This window comes from Neophocaena asiaeorientalis, unplaced genomic scaffold, assembly GCF_003031525.2.
Source record: "Neophocaena asiaeorientalis asiaeorientalis breed wild unplaced genomic scaffold, Neophocaena_asiaeorientalis_V1.1 scaffold396, whole genome shotgun sequence".
NCBI classification, from domain to species: Eukaryota; Metazoa; Chordata; class Mammalia; order Artiodactyla; family Phocoenidae; genus Neophocaena; species Neophocaena asiaeorientalis.
Window position 1 is genome coordinate 5,705,090 of NW_020172455.1, and position 23,547 is coordinate 5,728,636.

General features: G+C 48.7%; 1 protein-coding gene across 3 annotated transcripts in view; it reads right to left on the minus strand.

Moving 5' to 3' along the window:
- RNF144A (ring finger protein 144A) overlaps positions 1–23,547 on the minus strand; it is a 90,715-nt gene that overhangs the window by 32,805 nt on the left and 34,363 nt on the right. For 2 of the 3 annotated variants that reach the window (XM_024737724.1, XM_024737723.1), the window contains exon 2: positions 6,080–6,225. In XM_024737724.1, the coding sequence (XP_024593492.1) occupies positions 6,080–6,214 (135 nt within the window). In that variant the 5' untranslated portion in view covers positions 6,215–6,225. Of the gene's footprint in view, positions 1–6,079; positions 6,251–23,547 lie in introns of those variants that run through there. The other variant, XM_024737722.1, reaches the window with a different exon arrangement.

Here is a 23,547-nt window from a genome sequence, read left to right on the forward strand (position 1 = left end):
CTGGACCCCTGAGCAGGCCACCCAGCCGGCCCCCCGTGGTGAACATTCCGGCAGCAAAGCTGCTCCAGACTGCAGGAATGTGACTTTACCCAAAGCAGGGGAGTCCAGAGTATGAAGGTTGCTTTTGTAAAAATTTTAGAGGAAAACAGAATTCAGACGTACTTTCTACCAAAAGAAAACCCCCAGAAAACAAAACCCAACTCTCATCTATGTGTTCTCTTTGTCCTCTGCTCTTGACAAACAACAGGATCTGCTGTCTCCTGGACTAAAGCTCCCCTGAGCTCCGACCCCTCGGCTTTGCTGAAGACCAGGTGCAGCCCCACGGTCAGCCCTGCTCCAGGTAACCTCGGTGCTCTGCTCCCTGGCTGTCCTTGGGCCTTTCTGGGGAGAAGACACCATTCTCTCCTCCGCAGGGAGGGCGCTCTCCTCACCCTCGGGCTTCTAAACGAGCTGCAGGAGACGCCGTGTGTGTAGGACAAGGTCTCTCTTCTCCTAAGCCGCGGAGAAGCAAGTATGAGCGTTTCACCAAACCACACCTTCATCACCAAGAGCTCCCAGGGAAGGCCAGACAGAGCCGGCTGTGGTGGGCAGGGTTAACATATGGAAATCAGAGCCAGGGACACAAAGGGGTCCTCTGTTTCATCCACTCAACAGATATTCATTTACTCTGCACCAAAAGTCCAGGAGGCCGGAAATGCAGAAGCAACAGATAAACCTTGGGTTGAACTCTTCCTGAAAGTAGAATGTGTTTCGTGTGCATGTGAATTTAAGGCACGTGAGAGAAGGGGATGCAAGGATATGACGAGTTTGAGGGTCTGAGGGTGTGACAATGGGAGTACATGGGCAACTGCTCAGAATAGGTGGTACCTGAGGGCTAATTCTAACAGAGGGGTACTCTGTTCACCCAGTCTCGTTAGGTTCAGCTGTCTAGATTTTCCAAACGACTGAAGATTATTCCATCGAATGGAGAAACCGAGACTTTTGTCTTTTATCTCATGAATAAGAAGGGGCTGGGGAGACCGAGAATGCCCATTTGGGTGTCTTGCCATCAATGGGGCAGGGTTCCAGGACCCTGACTGCAGCAGGATGTGGGTGGGCCTCCTGCAAGAGAACAGGGAGGTCGGCTTTGAGCTTCCGAATCAAGGGCACAAAACGGGGAGAGAGAAAGAGGGCCCCAAGTGTCCTTCCTGGGTAGGAAGGTACTGAGATCTGGGGGCGTGAGAAGGAAGCCCAGTGTCTGTGACCCAGGACATGGGCTGCAAATGCCTCCCAGCAGCCCTTCAGTTCTTTGTTATGTTTGTCAGCAAAGCTGATACCAGGAGTCAGCACTTTCTTCTGTATGGTTAATGCACAGGCATCAGGTTTTAATGCGAAAAGCAAATGCACCAGAGTCAAGGCACACCCAGTGAACGTTCTAGAGCAGCTGGTCCCGTCTTTCTGAGCTGTGGTGTCCCTTTTAGGAGATGGAGAATCCTGCCCACTTGGCAGGGTCTTATGGGAAGTGCGGCCATGTCGCAAGGCACGGGGTAGACCACCGGCAATCAGAGAAGCTGTTCTTTCACCCACAAGGGGAAGTTTTAGAGGGACCCTAAATCCAGACGTAAAAATGAAAACCACGCCTGCGGAGCCTGTGAGCAGTGCCCCAGCTCGCCGGCCCCAAGAACAGGATCAATGACGGTCACACAGCCAAGGAGGCCAGAGGGTTCCCTGGGAACACACGTGTCTTCTTTACCCACAAGTTACTGAGAGAGATGCCCTCGCTCTACCTGTGGACAGCACGGGGTGAGGACGTGCCGTCTGCAGCTGCTACCATTTTGTTACCATCACTGGGAGCCCCAGCTCTGCAGGCTTCCTGGGTCACAGGCAGGATCCTCATGCCACCGGAAGCTCTTAATGCCTACACAAAGGCAGTGCCAGTGTGGCTGGCAAGTGACAATGTCCGTGCAGTCTGAGAGCTCAGAGACTAAAGAGTCCCACTTTCCTTCCCTGCACAAGGGTACCAGAGAAGATGGGGAAAGGGACTCGCCCAGGGCCCCCCATTGTTAACGGTGGGGCGGACCCTAGGACTAGTCAACACTTGTGAATTACAGCCAAGCACCCTTCCTGCAGGGTTCAAACTGTGGCTGTCTACGCAAACAATGCCCTGCCGAGAAGCTGGTCTCACTGGAAGATTCATGCATTTTCTAGGCCCAAAGCTTTCTGCTCCTTGCACATCTCTGGCCTCATGCGGGAGGCGGATGACCCAAGCTGCCCTGCTCTCTGCACATCACCATCCAAGCACAGCTGCACATTCACATCTTTCTGGCCTGATGCCCTTCTAGTCCCTGCCAGTTATGTCACTGTGGGAACCCCTCACAACACCCCGTCCTTTGCCTGCCCTTCCTGATGGGGCTCTATCCATCACGCTTTCTTCAAATGACCCCCTGAAGCCTGCCGGGTGAGTTCCCTTCTCTGTGTGGTCACATACCTCTGTTTATACTGCGATTACAAGTCTTTCCATCCCAATGACAGCAATCCAGACCTCTCTCTCACCTACACATGGGATCAGGAGAGCAGAGACTGGAAGCTTTCATCTCCCCCAGGTACCCAGGGCACCTGGCACAGGCTGGCGCTTGACAAGGACTGAAGAATGGAAGTGACCAAGCACCCACTTTGTGCAAAGCTGATGGGGATGTTAAGGTATGCAAGTCAAGGTCCATCTCCTCACGTGATGGATTTCTGGATGAGAAAACATAACTAAAGGAAAGAGTCAGAAGTTCTGGGTCTCGGAAAACAGACATTTCCACCTTCCTGATCCCTGGGGCGTGTTATTTTGAGAGGGGAACCACAGCACCCCACGTCTTTGAGCCTCAAGTCCCCCCAACCTTCGGAACAAGAAGATCCCCTCCAGTGCTGCAAGCTGTCACACTGACCCTGCTTTGTCAGCAGTGAAACACCATAAACGTTCTATGTTATAGGATGCTGCAAGTATAGGGGAGACCACAATGGCCTTGATGGGCTTCATTTTAGCTTAAAATGTCATACATTTTAGCTTCTGGTCCACGGGGCATCTCCCAGGCCACCAGAAACATAGGTTAACGAAATGGAAATGGGATTGGCTCTCAGTGCAGGATCTTATTTTAAGGACATATTTTGACATAAACGTCAACAACCCTTTCTCTCCTCCCAGTACTTTTGCACAGAAACTGTTGGTCATACTTGAAGATTTCACATTTTTGCACATAAATGTTCAAGTTTACGTTTATCTCTTTAAGTTTCATTTTCACACTCAGCCAAAACTTAACCATTTGAGCTACCTGGTGGGAGTCACATCTCCAAACCCCTGGAGCTTAGCATCGTACCTGGAACGTGCACGGGGCTGGGAGGGTCCCTCCAGCCACTGAGACCCTTGGACCAGTGCATCCCTCTCCTACCTGTGTCACGCCCCACCGGCCCCATGCACAGGCTCTCCATGACCTTTGAACTCACCCTAGAGCCACCAGGCACCCTATAAACAAGGGAAATCCCCCGGAACATGTGTCATGGTCACGCCACGTTAGTACGTGGTAGGCACACACTTCTGGTGCTCGAGGAATCTGGGGATGTGCAGGTTAAATCAACAGCTGTCCCTCGTGTGGGTTCCTCAGGGCTTTCTCTGTGCTCTTGGGCACCCAGAGCGTCCCAGGGGTAAGGGTACAGAGAGGGACACGGCATGCTGTGTTTAGTAAATCCACTGAAACACACAGATTGTCTGAGTGCATCTTTGAGGACAAGTGTTCCTCAGGACACACGCTTGGGGAAAGCTGCCCAGAGCTCCCTTGAATCCCTGCGGTTCTAAGTCCCAGTTCAGAAGCGAGATGGAGAGGATCTGAGCCTCCACGTGGCAACTCCTTCACACGTCCTTCCTGAACCTTAGGGTAAACTCCATTCAGCTCCATTATACAGATGAGGCGCACAAGGGAAGCTGAGGTCAGAAACAGCCTGCGTTTCAGTGCCCTGATGCCTGACCCCAATCACTAGGCTTTCCCCTCGAGCCCCTTCCTCCTTGAGGTCAATCTACCTCAGACCTAAAGCCCATAATTCTCTAGTAGTGTTTTATTTGAAGAGTGCCCCCTTTCACCTTTGCACAGTTTTCTCTCTTCACTCTTTCCTACCTTCCCAGGTCTATCCCCAGGAAGAAGACAGTGGCAGTTCTGCTGGCTGGGGGGCCCTGAGGCCTACACAGAGGGGACAGCACATGACGGAAGCCCTAGGGGACATGGGCGCCTTCCCCCAGTCTGCGACACGCAGGTGTTTCCTGTGCTTCACGGTGCAGGGAGCTGCAGACACAAGTAAGCCTGCCTCAACATCTTAATTTTTAATAAATGGCTGTGAGAAAACAATCACAGCTGTCACCTGTTTCTCAGTGCTCCCAGCAAACCCCTCTTTGAGAAAACAATGTTATTTTCCTCTATTCACAGTCCCTGACTTAAATTAAATGTTTGATCTGAATTAGACTTGCCTATTTATTTTCACTACTATGCTCTAGAAACAGAAAACTAAAACAACAATGACAACAAATGAAAGTCTGGGTAAAACCATGCCAGGGTGAATGGGCGACCTCACAGTGGAAGAAAAGAAGTCGCGGGCCCATGAGGCCCTCCGCACACGACGCAGGCAGGGGACACGAGTGGCAGCAAGCTCGCCTACAGGCACATCTGCAGAGGGGAATCAAGCCAATTGGTTGAGATTGCGGAAAACTCCCCTTCAGGCAAGAGGGAGGCAATTCTTGCATAAAGAGAACTCTTTAATCCATCCCCACGCTGGACCATCTCATCCTCCAGAAATGAAAACGAGTCCAATTCTCTGTGTTCATTGGCTGCACGTCTGTCTTTCCACCCACCTCCCCCCAGGGCTCTCTCCCTCCCAACCTTCCCCAGCTTAGAAAAAGCCCAAAGCAACTTCCGGTGGTCCAGGTTGAAGTTACTTTCCTGGGGCTTCAATGAGGCACATTTCTCGGCTGCTAAGCACACGGCTGAGGCTGACTCTGTGCGGTTCAACGCAGCTGCCTCTCCCGATTATCTATCATGGGCCCCGCTGCAAACCAGGCATTTGGGGGCAGAACTGTGCCCTCAGGAAGCCAGTGTCTAACAGAAAGGGAAGTCAGAGACCCGGACTTAAACGACTGAAAGCTCCGTCTCATCTGTAAAAGGCAGATGATGCTGTTGAATGCACACAGGTCCCAAACAGACAAGGTCTGTAAAACAGAGACAAACAGAATAAGGTCTGTAAAATAGGGGCAGGAAGAAAGAAGTCTCTGAAAATCAGGAGGAGGCTGTCGGGGACAGAACCCAATCCAGACATCTGAACCATACATGGGAAGGCCGTCCCTATAGTCCATTTATAACAGTAGTCAAATTCAGAAACTTTTTTAGTTTTTCACAGTTTAAAGGAAAATTGTTTTTTCCGGACTTTTCTTTTTTCTTTTTCTTTTTTTTTTGTATTTCTTGAATGGGAAGAAAAACCAAGCAAAATTAAATGAGACAAACTGAAAACAAACCCTACACCCTCATTTTTCTCTTCTGATAGGTAAAATGCTGGGTCTGAGGGAGGCCTGATGGGAACAGAAGCCCCTACAGGCATTAAGAGCAGGCCATTTGGCCCACGGTGACGCTGGCTGCATCTTCAGGAAATTCAAATGTGATTTCAAGATGCAGCCTCTCCAGCTTAGCACTAAAGCAGTGACGGCTGACACGGAGAGCTGACTATTCTACCGTACACACTCACCGGGCCAGCACCCCTGCAATCTCAGGCATGTCATTGTTCAACTAAATTTAAAGGGAGCTGTGGTGAAGCTCTGCCTTTCCAGAAAGGAGCGCACACGCCATGCTCAGGGTTTCTCAACTGCGTTCCCAGCTCCTAAGATTCTGTTTAACTGATTGCTTTTGCACCACGAGCGCCTGCCATCGAACCTGCTTGGGGAGCCTGACTGATTTGGAGGAGAATCCCTCCAATAACTGGGTAAAAGTGAGGGCAAAGGACTGCATGGTATCTCCAAAAACAAAAGTGAAAAGGGCTCATCCTGAAATTCTTTTAAACTGGCGTTTTCTGCAAGACCCACCAGGGTACAGAAGATGCATTGGCACTGGGCAATGGTCGTCATCTTCTCCACTGGGTACTCCCCGAGACACAGCTTGCAGGACACCAGCGGGTCTAGGGCCAGGTCCCAGGTGGGCCGGCACCGTGCTGTGGTCATGGTAGAGCAGTCTGAAATGAGAGAAGCACAGGCCATCAGACACTTGTGGCCTCCACCAGAACCGAGGCAGGGGTCACTCCTGGCTGAAACTGGGGCTCTGGGGGGTGGCCAAGTGAACACTGAGGGGCCCGGGGTTTTAGAGTCCTCGTCTGGGTCCTCTGAGAAGTTTTAGCCAGAGGTCCCCGATCTGAGTCTGTGGGTGATTCCCTTCCCGTATTGATGGTAATATTCAAAACGGCGAGTGATCTACCCGTCGGCATCCTTCCCTCCACCCCTCCGATGGGTACTGAGGAAGACACTGTCCACTAAATGAAGCACCCAGCTCAGGAGGGCAGAACCTTAGCAACCCGGCAAAGGACGCTTTTGTTAAAATAGTTACTGATCAGATCAAAGTGTTCTCCAGTCTCTGCTGTAGGGATATCCCAGGGAAGCCAGTTGGTGGAGTTCTGGCCTCTCTGTGCCCTCCCAGTAGAATGGTCCTTCCACACTGGCTTCTGTCCTCACCGCCCAGGTGTCACCTGACATTCCAGAAGCAGCTCAAGCACCACTGCCTCCGAAGTCCTGGAAGACTGTCTAAAATGTAAGCTTCAGGGAGGCAAGGCCCTTTGGCAGATTTGTTCATTTATGTGGGTCAAGTGCATCCAACAGTGCCCGGTATGTGACAGACACCTCACAATCACCCATGGAACAATCCTCACTTCCCCACCCTCCCCAACATTCTCTGTGCACATCCACCCCTGGTCTGTGTTCTCCTGATAACAGGCATCTTCCTATTGCTATGTTACACACCGATTTCCACTGCTTACTGCTCGAGGGAAACAGAGAGTGTCCAGCTCTTAGCTCGGCTCTGACCCACGGTGGCCTCAATAATTTCCTGTCGATTGACTGAATTCTTGCATCCAGGGAAATGGCTCCTTGCTCCTAGCATACCCCCTGCGACTTGATTTAAGCCTTACAACACTTACTTTGCACCTGTGGTGGGTAAGTATGTGCTTTATTCTACCAGCACCCCCTGGCCCCCCAAACTCAGAACTGAGAAAGATTCAGTTAAAATTTCAGATAAAATCCACGGCTATCCAAACTCTCACTATCTGCTATCCAAATCTCAGGACCTAAATTGATTTAGAGAATTTGGTATCCTTCCCTACTGAACCCCTAACCTCACTCTCTAAACTGAGGCATGAAAAGATTTGGAGAGCAAGACACACCTACATTCCCCCCGAGTTTGTGAGGCCATGAAAAGAGGGTTTGTCTTGTTCAACTCCACATGTACAGCAGAAGACTGTACACATAACGACAAAGGTACACACATGAAGGGAAAGAAAACAAGACAAAGCAACACCAACCAACGCCCAGAACGTACACAAAACGGCTCTCGGATCCTGGAAAGTCTCAAAGATGTGTGAGACAGAGTTCCCCACCTTAGGGTCTTCGGATTCAACTCAGGAACATCCTTTGCCAAATAAAAAGCTAATTGATAACACAAGGCAGAGTGTAGGATTATGTGTGAAATCAGTGCTCAAGGCACTCGGGAAAACTGGAGATCAGCCTGGGCTAGAATCTTCCGAATAGAACTTCGCAGGGGAGATAAGGCTTGAGTTTTAAGGGGAGGTTACATTTCATACAGGTGAAAAGGGGGTGGATATCAAAATAAGAGAGAGGAGTATCCCAGCATCTTTCACCAGGCAACAGGGTGTGGAGGCAACACCATAGGGGCAGAAGGAAGTCTGCTTCTCCAGGGCAAACAGAACACCCCTATCTAGTAGGGTGCTGGCTTACTTGACCACTTTCAGCCTCAGTCTGCTCATGTGTGTGATGGGGCCACAACCTCCATCTCCCAGGGCTGGTGCAGGATTAGCAGAGATCATATGAAGAACCTGACACACACGGCAACGCTCAGTAAACCCTCGTCCCTTCCCCTGGGATGCCTCATTGGGCCATAGTTTATCCACCTGTGAGAAGGCCTCTGATGATACCAACCAGGGGCTGGGTGTGCAAGTTACTTCTGGGGTCAGGGAGCTGTCATGATACTTTTTTTTAGAAAAAAATTATATCCATTTCTCGTGTTTTGACAGTCGCAGCTCACCGGGTATCACTAAGCAAATATTTACTTTAGGACGAACGACTGTGGGTTCTACGCAGGGCGCTGGGGGCGGGGAAGGCACGTGTGAGCTGGGGAGGAGACTCTGCGATGGTCTGGGAACGCACGGAGGAGGTAAGACACAGTGACACACGACCCAGGCGCATGAGTGATGTCAGGGTGGCAGAGCAGCGGAGGAGACCCTGACCTATAAGAGCTCAAGCAAGTGAGGGGAGTTACTGAATTCCGGTGGGAATCGGCATTGGGAGTGAGGGCGGGAAATCCGAGGTCGGGGCAGGGAATGGACAGCAGCCTCCTCCCAGGGCAGTAGTATCTGTGGGCGACTTAGTCCAAAGTAAGTGCACTTTCCATTGTTAGAAAAGAACTCTGACGCAAATTCAAGTAATTTTGGGGTGGGTTGGAGCCTTCCGGCTAATTTAAACAAACATGATCATTTGACCTTAACCCAAGGGCACCAGAACACTTAGGTGATTTGGGGGTCACTCAGCGATCCGGGGGTGCAGAGGGTACCAGAATCAAGGCTCCTCATGTCCCTGAGTTCATTTTCATTTGGAACATCTCCCTCCATCTTGAATTTATGTTTATTATGATTATTTTAAATGTCCAGTGTTGCCTGGATCCTGGGCTCAGGTGCCAAGACTTTTTTCTGTATGTTTCTCCGCACCTTTTTCTGTTTTAATCCTTAATATCTCTTAAAGCTCACAGTACAGAGTGTCAACTGTGTTTTGATTAAGACTGTTAGCTAAGCCCCAGCAGGGATCACAAAGCTTTACTGGAAGCATTGAGAAACTGCCTAAGACTGGAAATGTCCCCAAGAGGACAGAGGTTGCTTAATTGGCTTTTCTGTCCTGGAGAGCTGGGGAAAGGCTGCAGTGGACACTGTCCAAAAGGTCTGGGGTCCAGATTCTATAGGGCACTGAGCAGCAGATGACATGTCACCCAGCAGACCTGGGTCCAAATTCCTGTCCTGCCACTTGGTCATGTGATTTTGGAGAAATTACTCAACCTCGAGGAACTTTAGTGTTTTTCTCTCTGTAAAACTTACACACCATCACCTCCCAGGTACACTTGTGAAGAGTGAGTGAGAAAGAATACGTTTAAAATTCCTGGTAAGTAAAGGTCATTAGGCTTTGTCGGGTTCAAGAGCTTGGACATTAACCCATATGAACCGAGGGGAGGAGAAAAACTGAGAGATGGTAAGATGGACTTAGTCTTAGGAAGTTCACGCTGATGGCCGTCATCTTTGGAAGAAGCAAACACCAAAACCTCAGAAGCCTCCTGCTTTATCATCTGCTGTGCAGGTTGCTCCAAGGCTGGACATCACCCCAAATGGCAGAAATCAGGGACTTAACCCTTTGACATAGTCCTTGAAGCCCACGGCCCTGACCCCACTCACTGCCTTTCACCGTGGACCACTCGTCCCATCCTGGCTGGTTCCTCCCCAGACAATTCTGTCTCCCCCAGCTTCTGAGCTTGGCTCCTTTCTTGTTTATAATGACCCTCAGTTCAACTTGCAAGGCTTGATCTCTCACTTCCTTTCTTCCTGGACCATGATTTCCACTTGACCTGAGACAGTGTGGCCTCCACTGCCCTGGGCACAGGTTAGCCGTAGCCTCTCGCCTCCCAGCCCCATGATTCAGCCTTGAAGCATGTCAGACACGGTCTCCTGGCATCTTGTCAGTATTCTTTCCTACAGAGTAGACACTCTCTAAGGTGAGCGCACAATCATGGTTCAACGGAAACAACAACTGGACATATTTTACCAAAAAAAAAAAAAAGGATACATTGTCTAAGCCCATCACGACCTTCCCGACACACAGGATGGGCTGAATATGATTTTGCAAACATTGAACAGCTGCAAACTTGAAACAGGAATTTGCAAAGAAAGTCACAATGCACAATAAGAGAAAAAAAGTGTTTGTTTTCCTAATGTGAATGTCAAGTAGAAGGAAACAACCAACTATTTTGAGAACATCTGGTCAATTATAAGCATTATTCAATCTAAGCAACTCAAAATGTTTATAAGGCAAGTTACTTATTAAGCGCGACTGGGTTATGCAGAGGGTGCATTGTGATGAGAGGTATACAAGGATGAGAAAGAGCTAGAAGGGAAAAGAACCCACTGAGGGAGATAGTCTTAAAAGTACGATGTGGTTATTTGGCCAGGACCATCGCACCTGGGCTCTGGGGCTGTGGATTCTGCAGGTCCCTATTCACCCACTGTCACCCCTTCAAGACAAAGTAGGGGAAGGGAAAATCAAATTGGTGTCAGCCAATCACTACCCAACTTTTACTCTCAGGACTGCCCTAAAGCCGGCAGAGGCATGTTGGTGGTTCTTCCCCAGCCGAGGGGGCAGGGGGAGTCACAGCCATCTGAGTTTTCACTAGCCTTTCAGGGAACTCCCATCTGCAGTGAAGTCTAAGAACCACTGCGCTACATGATTCCACAGGATAGCCTCTCCCCCGAGGACCCTCCCACCCTGAAGCCCAAAGGGGCTTAAGCCCAACACATGATCACCTCTCAAAAATGCTACACTGTGCAGCCTGTGTCTGCCAGGCACGGGGTTAGACTCTGCATATCAGCCTCCTGTATTCTTTGCCATGACTCCCTCCGGGGAAGCGTGGCCTTTCCACATCTGCCACGTGTGTTAGTTTGTCCCCCAAATCGAAAAGCAGTGCTTTCTACCCTGCTGGACAGTGCTGGTCGCAGGCAGACAGCCCATTACATACACATATATGTGCATCAGGCATTATGGGAACCAATTTTATACATTATTTCACGTATCCGCACAGTGACTTTGAGGCTTTAGTAGTTGTTACTATTCCAATTTCAACAATGAGGAAAGCAAGACACAGAGAAGGCACGTAACCAGCCTGCGAGACGTCCTTTGTATATCCTATGGATTGCATGAGAAGGGAGCCTTCTGGGTCTGTAGACAAACTAATTCCAGTTCTGCCACGGAGCTTCCTGGGCCTAACCCGAGTGCTTCCACGTTGGCGGCGGGGTGGAAAGCTACAGCTTCACAATTTGGAGCTGCCAGTCACAGCAGAAACATGAGAATGGTTGCTGGGTAGAAAATTGACTGCAGGGAGGTTGACTTATCCAAGTGTATGTGGTTCCATGAACCTTCAGGAACGTGTCTGAATGTCACCTTCTCCAGAGGAGACGATGCTGCTCCCAGGTATTCACGCAACTAACGTGAAAACTTATATTCACATGAACACCTGTGCGTGGATATTTACAGCAGCTTTATGCATGATTGCCAAAACACGGCCTCAAACAAGATGTCCTTCAGGAGCTGAACGGATAAATGACCTGTGTGACATCCAGACAATGGAACATTTTTTCAGGGCTAATGGGAAATGAGCTATCGAGCCATGGAGAAACATGGAAGAACCTTCAATGCATGTTATTAAGTAAAAGAAGCCAATCTCTCTGAAAGGTCACAGACTGTCTGATTAAAACTATATGACATTCTGGAAAAGATAAAATTATGGAGACTGTAGAAAGATCAGAGATTGCCTGTCAGGGAGAAAAGGATAAACAGGCCGAGCACAGAGGATATTTTAGGACAGTGAAACTAGTCAGTATGATTTGTAATGGTGGATGCATGTCATTATACACCTGCCAAAACCCACACCAAGTGTGAGCCCCAATGTCAATGGTGTGGGCAAAGTCATGTCCCCCACAAAGTTCCTATGTTGAAGCCCTAACCCTCAGTGTGATGACTGTATGGCCTTTCGAGGCAATTAAGGTTCAGTGGGGTCATAAGGGTGGGGTTCTAATCCAGTAAGGCTGTGGCCTTATGAGAGAGGAAGCTCTCAGCATCGTCCTCTCTTTCTCCTACAGGTGAGGACTCAGGGAGAAGGTAGACACCTGCAAGCCACAAAGAGGGCTTTCACCAGCATCTGAGGAGAACCCAACCCTGCTGGCTTCCCGATCTTGGACTTGTAGCCTCTAGAACTGTGAGAAAATACACTTCTGTGTTTTAAGTCACCCAGTCTATGGTGTTTCGTTATGGCAGCCTGGGCTAATACAGCAAGCTACGGACTCTGGGTGGGAGGGATGTCTCATTGTAGGTTCATCGCTGTAACACCCACGCCTCTGGTGGGGATGGCATGTCAGCAGTGGTGGAGACCTCAGACTCTTCTATATGGTACCTCCCTATACAATCTGCATCAACTTTCTAAATATAAGTCCAAATCTGTTAACCTAAAGGTAAATTTAAAACCAAATCTGTTCATCTAAACTGCCCTAAAATAAAAAGTTTATTTTAAAAAATTTGTTATTTTCATTTAAACCCGAATAAGCCTATTAACATGCAGACTCAACTGGAATCTTTTAAGAATCTAAGATTTTAATTTGTTTTAAGACCATGTTTTCCCCAAGCAGTATTATTTTTATTTTTTAACTTATTCTTTTTTTTCTATTGAAGTATAGTTGATTTACAATGTTGTGTTAGTTTCAGGTGTACAGCACAGTGATTCAGTTAAATTATATATATATATATATTCTTTCTCAGATTCTTTTCCATGATAGGTTATTACAAGATATTGAGTATAGTAAACTGTGCTATACAGTAGGTCCTTGTTGATTGTCTATTTTATATATAGTAGTGTGTATCCATTAATTCCAACCTCCTAATTTATCTCTCCCCACTCCCTTTCCCCTTTGGTAACCATAAATTTGCTTTCTATATCTGTAAGCCGATTTCTGTTTTGTAAAAAAGTTCATTTGTGTCATTTCTTTCAGATTTGACTCCAAACAGTGCTATTAAGTGTGATACTAAAAATCAGAGGAAAACGGGATTAAATATAATTGGGCAGATTCGTGTGCTTATTTTTAACCATCAAACCCCGTGCGGGTCTTCAGGTGGTAATGAACACAGTGATACTCCAAGAGGGCCGTACAGTATGGCTCCACTGGACAAAGCACAAAACACGCTCTCAAGCACAACCACACACCATCAAGGTTAAAAAGGGAAGAAGAAGCTACTTTTCAGTCATTTCGCTGTCACAGGTTCCCCAACATTCAGACTTTGCAGGGAAAAGAGCAAAGAGGAGACAATCAACAAGGGGCCCAGGGACCAGAGAGAACTCTGGCCTGTCCGAGCTACACTCTGCACAGGAGAAACAGCCAGAGACCTGTCAGGCACAGGTAAGGGTTTCCACTCCGCACGTCATAGAGGCCCAAGGTCCCTTACCATAGACAGGACGAGGAAACTTGCCTTCACTTAACCTGGGACCTTCCGTTTACTTCCCTCCTGCCTCCCAAAGATTCGGACCATTTTACAAGCATATAAACTCACCTCTGTTAACCGTGGCCCAGAAGCCTTTTTGTGCTAAAAGCATGGATGTCTAAGGCAGTCAGCCATTCCCGGGCAAACAGGTCCTGTTGCATTCGGCTGCCCCCCCACCCCGTCCCTGAGGCCCCATCCAGCAAGGCAACCCCCTTGCCAGGCTGTCCCACAAACCCATGTCCCAGCCGGGCCCCGTGTCTGAGGAAGGTAAGCCTGTTTCCCCTTGAGGTCTTCAGTCGGTTACCCGACACTGGTGTCCCTCAGTCACCTTTTCCGTAAAATGGGGTTTTTAGTTTTATCTTTTTTTTTTAATGCTGGGAAATACTTGCATTCAAGCAGGGAAGGGAAGGCAGAGGTCTGGCCCGATGCTCTATTCCTTTAATGCTGTGGGATCTGCCCCCGGAGCTTCTCTGCTTGTAGTTATCTCAAGTTCAACATATTTCAGCTTAACCCCCTTCTAGATGTCGTTTGGAGGGCGAAGGAGATCTGCTTCCCATCGCCACTGGGCTCTGGGGCTCTGACTGCCTTGCCTACAGATTCATGGCTTGATAAATTTGTCATATTCAAAATCTTGAAATGTACTAAAAGTGGGTTTAAAAAACCATCCACGAATGGGAGCTCTGCACCTTTCAAATGCACCTGCACAGGTGAGAGCGAAGAGGAGCTCCTTCACCTGGCGCATCCTGACTGTGATGCAGCATCTATTCCTGGGCGCTGAAGTACACAGTGGGGTTGAGGGGAAGGTTGACTTAAACGAGCTGCTTCCTTCCACAGAGCAGGCCCACCTCCTCCCTCCATCCTACCCTGGTGCTCTGGGTCTGTGCTTCTCTTGCCAGAAAAAACGTCTGGGCTGGGGCGAGGCCAACACAGTGAGTCTTCCTGCAGCAGGGTCCGGAGCCCGTCCGGCTGCCCGGGGTGCAAAAGAGGGAGGCCCACACAGACACGACAGAAAGCCGGCTGAAAAAGCCCTTACAGACATTTCCAGCGCCAGCCGGGGCGCCAGCCTTGAGACGCTTCCTCCCCGGCCTGGGCAGACCTGTGCACTTGCTTCTGGAAGCTGCCCCTCTGTGGGAGGCTTGGCTTACGAAACAAGTGACATTCACGGCAGAGCACTCACTCACAACGCCCCAGTATCTTCCTCATCACAGACTGCTTCCCGCAGGCGGCCCAGCCCAGCCTGGCTCTCTGACCTTGGTCCAGGAATGAAAGGAAGAGGGAGACACAAAGGGACTATTATTCCCACCGCAAACGTCACACTTTGGCTACCAGCGAGCAACAACTTTAAAAGTCAGACATAAAGGCATTGCGTTTTAAGGCCGATGGGGATCATCATCGGATTGTGTGTCCTTTTAGAGATGATTTCCTTGCTCCCAGCTGTTTAGGGATTTGCTAAGAGGTCGCACGGCCACCTCACGCCGTCCCACCGCCTTCTACCTGGTCATGAACTACCCTGATGGTACTATCGCCAAATCTTGCCAGTGACACAGTGAATCATTATCTCCACTTTTTATTTTTCAGATAAGGACACAGAGAAAAGAGCAACAGAACATGTCCACACATGTAGGATAGAGCACGGACAGCATGGGCCACGCCCATTCCCTGCTCTAAACATTCCTAATCACGCTCTGCCGAAGAAAAGGCCCTCAGTGGGGCACACGTGTCCTCTGCGTCCCCCCGCCCCTCTAAGTCAGTCCTGGTTGATGGGAGCACGCTCTGGCCAGCTCAGGTGGGGGCAGGACAGGTGCGTGGCTGTGTCCTTCCAGGCACCACGCAGAGGTCTTGCTGCTAAGACAAGGAGCCTGGGAAATTCCTCGGTGTGGAGCTTGTCGATCCCTTGGGTTAACAGAACAAGACGTGATGGAGTAGGGAGCACGCAGTGGGATGGACACGGGCCTCTGTGAAGATTCCAGAAGCCGGGGTTCTCATGTCAGCATAGCTGCCCACCGACCATGCGACCCCCGGGACCTGTCCTGGACCCTCCTGGATCAGCAGCCTCATCTGAGCGCTGGCTTGGGCCTGGCTCGCTGGATTCCTCCAGGCCCCTGAACCCTCCCTCATTCCACCCACCTGGGAAGCTGTCACCCAGCTCTCAGCAAGAGTGACTGCTGCTGTGACTGCAGCAGCAAAGGGGGGCTTCGGCGGGGGGGTTGGGGAGCGATGCATCTCAGAGAGAGAGAGAGCTAGAGGATAAAATGTGCTCTCGAAGGATCGATCCTGCCACCACAGACCCATCTCAGAGCTCAGGTACTCCTGCAGCTGTGAGCCCTGTCTGTCCACGAAATCATCTCAACACTCCTGCCTGCCCTTTCTAAGAGCTCACCACAATTCCACCTCAAGCCCCTCCCATCCCAACGCCTATGGTTACACACCCCAATCCTTCCACGTACTCCCGATCGGTAGTTAGCCAGCCGGCGTTAGGTTTCTGTAATGATCCAAACACTGTTCTAGGCACGGGATGACAAGGGCCAGAGGTCTCACCCACACAGCACGTCGGGCAACAACCAAAGCCTTTTCTCCGGTTGAAGCACCTGCTTGTGAAGACCTCAGCATGAAAGAAAAGGGATCAAATAAAAGGTATACAATGACAGGGCATCTGTTCAAAGAAACCTTGCGGGAGTCGAGCAGAATCACCCTTTTATCAATATTGAGCTGCAGATGGTTTTGGCTTCCTTGATGTACTTTAGCCAGAAAATTAGGTAAAATTTGGAGCGTCCAAATACATGCAGCAGATTTCTTATTGTACCCATATATACATTTCTTTTATCAGGTTTATTTGGATTTTGTCTTTGCTTCTTAAGAACAGATGAGAGGAAGGGGTATTGCTAAAAACAGAGTAAGTAGATACGATAAACTCCACTCGGGTAGTTAGAGCTGATTCATGTTTTCAGTGAGGAGGCCAGGTATCTGCCAGATTCTCTGAAGACAGAGCTGGCAGGATGACATGTAGGACTCAATGAGGGGCCTGAAATAACCAAGAGGCACACATGGCCCAGCCTGAGGTTCCGGTGGTGCCCCTGCAGGCCAGGCCACGGCACGTGCCAGAGCTCTGGGGTCGTTCAGGGTCTGCATGCCCGAGAAACGTACATACACATATACCCCTTAGTTTTCAAATGTACACGATATCATTGGGATGAACTAAAATGTGTCCCTAGGGGAATTCACACCTGGGACAACAGAAGGCAGTCTTCCTTCGATCATTCTTTAAACAGGTATCTCGGAGCGCTTTGTTCCAGGCACTGCTCTGGTCACCAGAAACGTTAACAGTGCACAGAATCTACAAGCACCCCTGCCCTCTGGGAGCTAACACTCCACTGGGGAGACAGGAAATAAATAAGGTAAATCGGTAAATCAGACAGTGCGTCAGCCAGTAATGCGTGTGCAGTGGGCAAAACAAGCAGGGCGGGGGAGATGTGCTGAAATGGTGTCCAGGGTCCCCGACAGACCAAGAGGGCAAAGGCAGAGGCCAAGCGACCGGCGGGAGACAACGGCAACTGTCCAGGTGAGAGACGGGGCGTGTCCGGGTGACGCCATGAGAAACAGGCCGAGGACAAGTGGTCATACTCTAGACCTGCTTGGAAAGAAAAGCTGCTAGGACGAGCTGACAGCCCAGGTATGGCTATGAGAGAGACAGGGTCCAGGACAGCCCCAAGACCTTTGACCTCGCAAGTGGAAGGACTGAAGGACAGAGCTGCCCTTGCTCAAGTCTGGTGGGCGTGGGAGGAAGGTGCCAGGGTTTCTCCATCATTTACCGCCAGCTGCAGGATCTCAACGAGCCCCTCTGAGCCCAGCTCAACCGCTTTCCCAGGAAGCAGACACGGTGGGTACACGTTACCAGCAGGCAAGGCAGGCTCTGCAAGGGGCAGAAGCCCTCCAAGTGAAGAGCAGAGTCTGCGAACCAGGGCGAGGCCTTTTCTTTGTACAACCTTCAAGCTAAGAATGTCTTTTTGCATTTTGAGAGATTATAAGGCAAAGAAAAACACAAGCAAAGAAATGTGGGCGAGCAAAGCCTACAACACTCACTATCTGGCCCTGCACAGAAAAGTCTGCCAGCTCCTGATTTACAGGTCGGCATCCTGCATTCCGTGGGTGGAGCCAACTAGGACTCCTGGATGAGGCTCAGAAACAGGAAATTCCTACAAGAAGTCCTCCAGGAGAGCAGGCCCAAGGTCAGGACCAAGGCCAGGTCCTGACAACAGCATTCTGGAAATGTCACTTTAAACATCCGTAACCGTGAGCAACTCTCCAAAGCCTGAGGTTCGAAGAAAGGAAGTGAAAGAACTAGAGGTTTGGGCCCTTTCTCTGCTTCCACATGTATGACAGCCAAAGGCTGGACACTGCCTGAACAAGACAGTTCTAAGTGCCCCATCCTTTGTGCTCTAGTTCATTGAGACCCAAGGGCTCCTAAGGATTTGTCCTAGAAAGACCACAGCAGGCACAAGTCAGAAGGTCCAGCGCACACCCTCAGCATCCAGGAGACTTCCTGTGGGAAAGCAAACAGGAAGCTTTAAATCCCGCTTCTCCTATTTGGAGCAGACCACGAGGTGATTGCTCACACGGGGACCAGACACATAAAAGTGCAATCACCTCGTGGTGTGAGCCACACTCAGTCCCCATGTCTTTAGATCTGGAAGCAGTAACCTCTGACACCTGCCAGCACAGGCGTGGGAGAGACATGCAAATCCCACGTGCAGAGCAGCAGTGGTGTCCCCTGCCTTGGACCCTGTAACACTTCTGTGACAAGTATCTTCCCTATGCTATCTCCAAACTCTCATTTATACCTTTGGGTATACTCAGAGTTCACTTTTAATCACCAATAAATTATAACCCGCTGTGCCCCGAGTTGGGCAGAATCCACATCACTCTATGCCTTGGGGGCTCAGCTATTTTCTCATTGTAATAACGGCCTGATAACTATTAAAGGACCCCTGTGTTCAGAAAACAAGAGCTTGGAACAAGCCTAAAGAATCCCATGTCACTTCACCAGTATGATGATTATGACAATAATATCGCGAATCTTTGTTTTCCAAAGCCCATGACCTACAGACTATCACATCTTTCACCTTCTTCCAATCATCTGATCGCCTACATAAAACCCCCTGCATCCCATCACCTCCGGTCCCCTGCCCCTCTTTATGTTACCCCAGGCAGTGTCTACATGCACTTCTTTATTTATGTATTGTTTTCTTCCCCCTCGAAAGTAAGTTCCATGAGAAGAGTCAGTATTACCATCCGACAGTTTAAAAAAACCTACTCAGAAAAATATGGCTGTATTTAGTTCTTTCCTTTACTGCCTAGTTAACTAGGTGGAAAAAAAAAATACCAGCCTCAGTGGCATTACTTATTTCATCGGGGTGAAGAGGACATACCTATTTTCTGACCTAACAATGCTGAATAGCATCTCAGAATGCCCTTGTGATTGCCTGCAACGTTTCTGAACTTCTATTCAAAAACACTTTCTATTGTATAGTCGATAATCAACACTTCAAAGAAGGAGATCAGCTCAGTTATCTTCATTTAACAGATAACAGCAGAGGCTGAAGAAGAATAAAACATTTGCCAAAGTCTCAAGTTAACAGACGGCAAATCCAGAATTCTCACCCCCTTCCTGACTTTCCAAAGTCACATTCTCTTCCCGCACCAACGTTTCCACTACTCTCAGGTCCACCGAACACTCTCAAGGCACCCACTGCTCAGATTGCTGACGGGGTGGCAGAGTCTTCCCTGGGGCTTGGAGAGGCCCCTTCACTCACAAGAACTCCACTCACGGCCCCTCTGCTCTCGTCCACTGCACACAAAAGCCAATTGCTAACCTGGCTGTTCCACCTTTGGATAACAAGAGGCCACCCTCTGAGAAAAAACGCCACTGCTGTTTTAACCTAAGAATTTTGAAAGTGTCATGTTTTGCACATAAAAATATCCTTTCCGTCACCGAGAGTCCTTCAGTTGTGAAATGAGGCATTTGGCCCCATGATGGTTAAGGACAGTCCATTTAGGCTAAGATACCGAAATCAATCCAGCGCGCCACTTCCTTGATGAGATGATGAGTCATAATCTCACAAAAAGCTCCTCTGTCTTCCCCAGGCCCAGTGCCAGAGTCTGTACTTTCTAATAATCAGGAGAAACAATCTATCACCCTACTGCGTTTCCTAACCTCTTTGTGAAGAAAGCTGGGTCATCAGTATGTCCTTGGACAGGACTGAAGACCAGGGGTCCAGAGGTGTGGCCAAGATCAGGGAGTCGGGAAGGGTCCTGAGATCCACGTACCCAAGCCCCAGGCTCAACCCTCGCCCACGATTCTAGAACTCATATTCCAGTAGGGACTCAGAGAACACCACAGCTGCTCCAATCTCTCTTTTCTGCCCCTGGCTAAGGAGACCCCAAGTGCAGATGAGCTTACTGGATGGAGAGAGAGATACCCAAGTCATGACAGAGAGATGGGATCATGGAGATGCCACGAACCCCTTCTTGTCCCTCTCCTGTTCCAATACCCCGCCTGTCCCCACTCTCCAGCCTTTAGCTAGACAGCACTGGGGACTCTATTAAATATCAAAACCACAAAACTTACTCAAAATTAGTTCTGACATGGTGGTGATGATGCCCCACAGGTGCAGACACAGAGCTTCAATTTAGAGAAGAGTCACAAAGACAGAAGGAAGGCCCCAGACGAACAGGGTCAGCACTCTGCCTGCAGAACTACTTCACCGTCTCCTGAACGTGCAGCTTTGTTCAAAGCCCACCCATGAGGGAACCGGATGTAATCAAATAAACTGACGCAACCTTTCCTGCAGGGAAACAGAGATGCCAACTTCAGATAACTCTCAAGAAAACGCTAGCTTCCAAGGTGGGCAACATTCCTGCTGGGAATACCCATAAGAAAGCGAGTCTAGAAAGCGCATTTACTTCCAGCCCAGTGTTGAAACCTGAGTTGTACTCCTCGGACCGGCACACGGTGCTCCTGTGCGTGGAGCCTTCCTTCACGGAGAACAGACATGGAGAAGTCTGTTTCGGGGAAGGACCAAGTTGTTGACATGATAATGGGTCTAAAGGGACTACGTTCTCTCAAAGACATACAACTCTTTGGTCACTTGAGAATCATCAGTGTAGAATTACAGCACCCAAAATAATAGGACCCGCTATGTCCAGCCAACGTTTTCCTCTTTCACAGGTTATCACAGGCCTCTGATGCATCAAGGGCCGTCTGCATGCTTCCTGACATTCCAGAAAGGAGCAGGCTCAGGTGCTCCAGGGCCATGGAAGACCACACACACCCTCGCCCACGGGCACCCAGATCTCATCTCCAAGTCCGCTCGCACCTGCGCAGAGACGATGAGGGATGGGAGCCGAGGGGCTGTTTCTCCGGGCTCCGCAGCAGCCTCACGTGTCTGCAGGACACTGTTTCATCAGGTCTCTCCTGCTTGAAAGCTTCTGACCACTCCCCAGCAGTGCAGGTGAAATGCAAAGCCCTCAAGCCCCACCTGCACCCACCTTCCTCTTCCTCAGAGCCCATCACTGTCTGCGGCTTATCTTACTTATCTCGTTTATCCTCTGCCGTCCTTTCCTCGAGGAGGCTGGTTTTCATTGGCTTTTCTCAAACTTGCATCCAAAGGCCCCGGCACAGAGGACGTGTCCCATGAAAATAGGTCAGCACAATCTACCTGATGCTCCAAACTCATGCCTGGGAGAAAGCCGGGGTGACTGGGTGAGAGGGATCTCTGCTCTACTAGAAGCTTTTCTGGAACAGGAAGGATTTTATGTCCATGTCATATCCACTACCTGGTATTATGGGCTACATGTGGAAAGTAAATATTTACTGAGTGGATGTCTCAATAACTACTAAATTAGCAATTTGGTGTGACTTTTCTCTGCAGTGAAATACAATTGCTCATTTTGGCCCAGTTAAATTTATGTGAAAATTGTCCAAAGAACCACGTCCAGTCACCTGTGCTTTGGTGTGAATTCACGTGGAAAGGTGCCAGCTCTCTCTTCCTGGGAGCCAGGACACTGGCCGTAGCCAGCTCTGTGACCTTGACCCACCTCCTGAGCACTCTGCACCCTGATTTACTCACGTGGAAGATGATAGGGCTGATCCTCCACCTATAAAATCAACTGCACATTTTTTGAATTATAATAATCTGGCTATAGTCATGGAGCCACTACTTAACACACATGGCTAATGGTAATACATAATGATAGACCACTACTGAGAGGCAACAGTCAATATTTTTCAAGGACCTTAAAAACGTTCAACTCCTTTGATCAAGTAACACCGTTTCTGGGAATTCATCCATAAGAATTAAAAAATCAGGACTTCCCTGGTGGTGCAGTGGTTAGGAATCCGCCTGCCAATGGAGGGGGCACGGGTTCGATCCCTGGTCCGGGAAGATCCCACATGCCGTGGAGCAACTAAGCCCGTGTGCCACAGCTACTGAGTCTGCGCTCTAGAGCCCGTGAGGCACAACTAATGAGCCCACATGCCACAACTACTGAAGCCTGTGTGCCTAGAGCCCGTGCTCCACAACAAGAGAAGCCACCGCAATGGGAAGCCCGCACACCACAATGAAGAGTAGCCCCTGCTCGCCGCAACTAGAGGAAGCCCACGCACAGCAACGGAGACCCAACGCAGCCAAAAATAAATAAATAAATCTATTTAAAAAAAAAAAAGAATAAAAAAAAATCAAGGGCATTAAATGTTCATTATAGCATTTCCCGTAATATTAAAAAAGTTTTCAGAGCATAAATATATGTTTTAAAAAGAAATATCAAACCAGTAAAAACAGAAGAATGGAAAAGTACGAGCCACAGAATGCTATTTTACAGTCTTAACCAATGGCTTTACAATATAATTTTGGATAAGAATCATATGCTATGTTAGCCACCACAGACAAAGAAAGGATACACACCCACACAAGTAAAATCACTGCTTCATTAGAATGAGGAGACATTATGTTTCTTCCTGGCAATATTCCTTTATATATACAATTTCAAAAAATTCTGCAAAGCCAAGGTAAGTCAAAATAAATAACAAAATTATTTTAAAAAACAGTTGCAAAACTTATTCCAGTTAACTTCCTTTGTACAGTTTTAGAAATTGAGAGATAAAAGAGCAACAGTAATAGAAAATGATCAAAGTACAAGAAGTAGTTCACAGGGAAAGAAAGACAAGTGTCCCCAGATGGACTCATTCCTAAGAAGAGAGATGCAAATTCACTGCGTAAGATGCCACTTCTCAACTCTCCAACCGGCAAACATTCAAACGTTTGACAAAACACTCGTCCACGAGGCTGTCGGTCAATAATTGCTCTCCTGCCCGACTGGTTGGAGTCCGAGATGATACAACACATCAAAAGGGTTTTGTTGTCAGAATCTACTGACACTTTACCTACATTTATCCTTTGATCCAGAAATCCCACTTCTCGGGCATGTGACCAGTGTATATGTGAGCAAGTTTGTCATTGTGGTCTTGTCTGAAATATCAAAAGATTAAAAACAATCCAAGTAGGTGACAGGTTAAATAAACTGAGGAAGTCCACCCTGGAATGGATTACTAGGCTTCTGTAGAAAGAGGAGAAACATTCCATGCATTAAAATGGGAAGATTTGAGCAATGTAGTAAATTTAAAAGGCAAAGTGTAGAACATGTATTTTGCATACTGAATGCTGTGTAAACTTCATATGTATGTTCGTATTTATTTTATTTGCATATGGATGCTGCAGGCACTATGGAGAACAGTATGGAGGTTCCTTAAAAAAAATAAAATTAGAGCTATCATATGATCCTGCAATCCGACTCCTGGGCATATAGCTGGAGAAAACCATAATCCAAAAAGATACATGCACCCAGTGTTCACTGCAGCACTATTTACAATAGCCAAGACATGGAAGCAACCTAAATGTCCATCAACAGATGAATGCATAAAGAAGATGTGGTATATA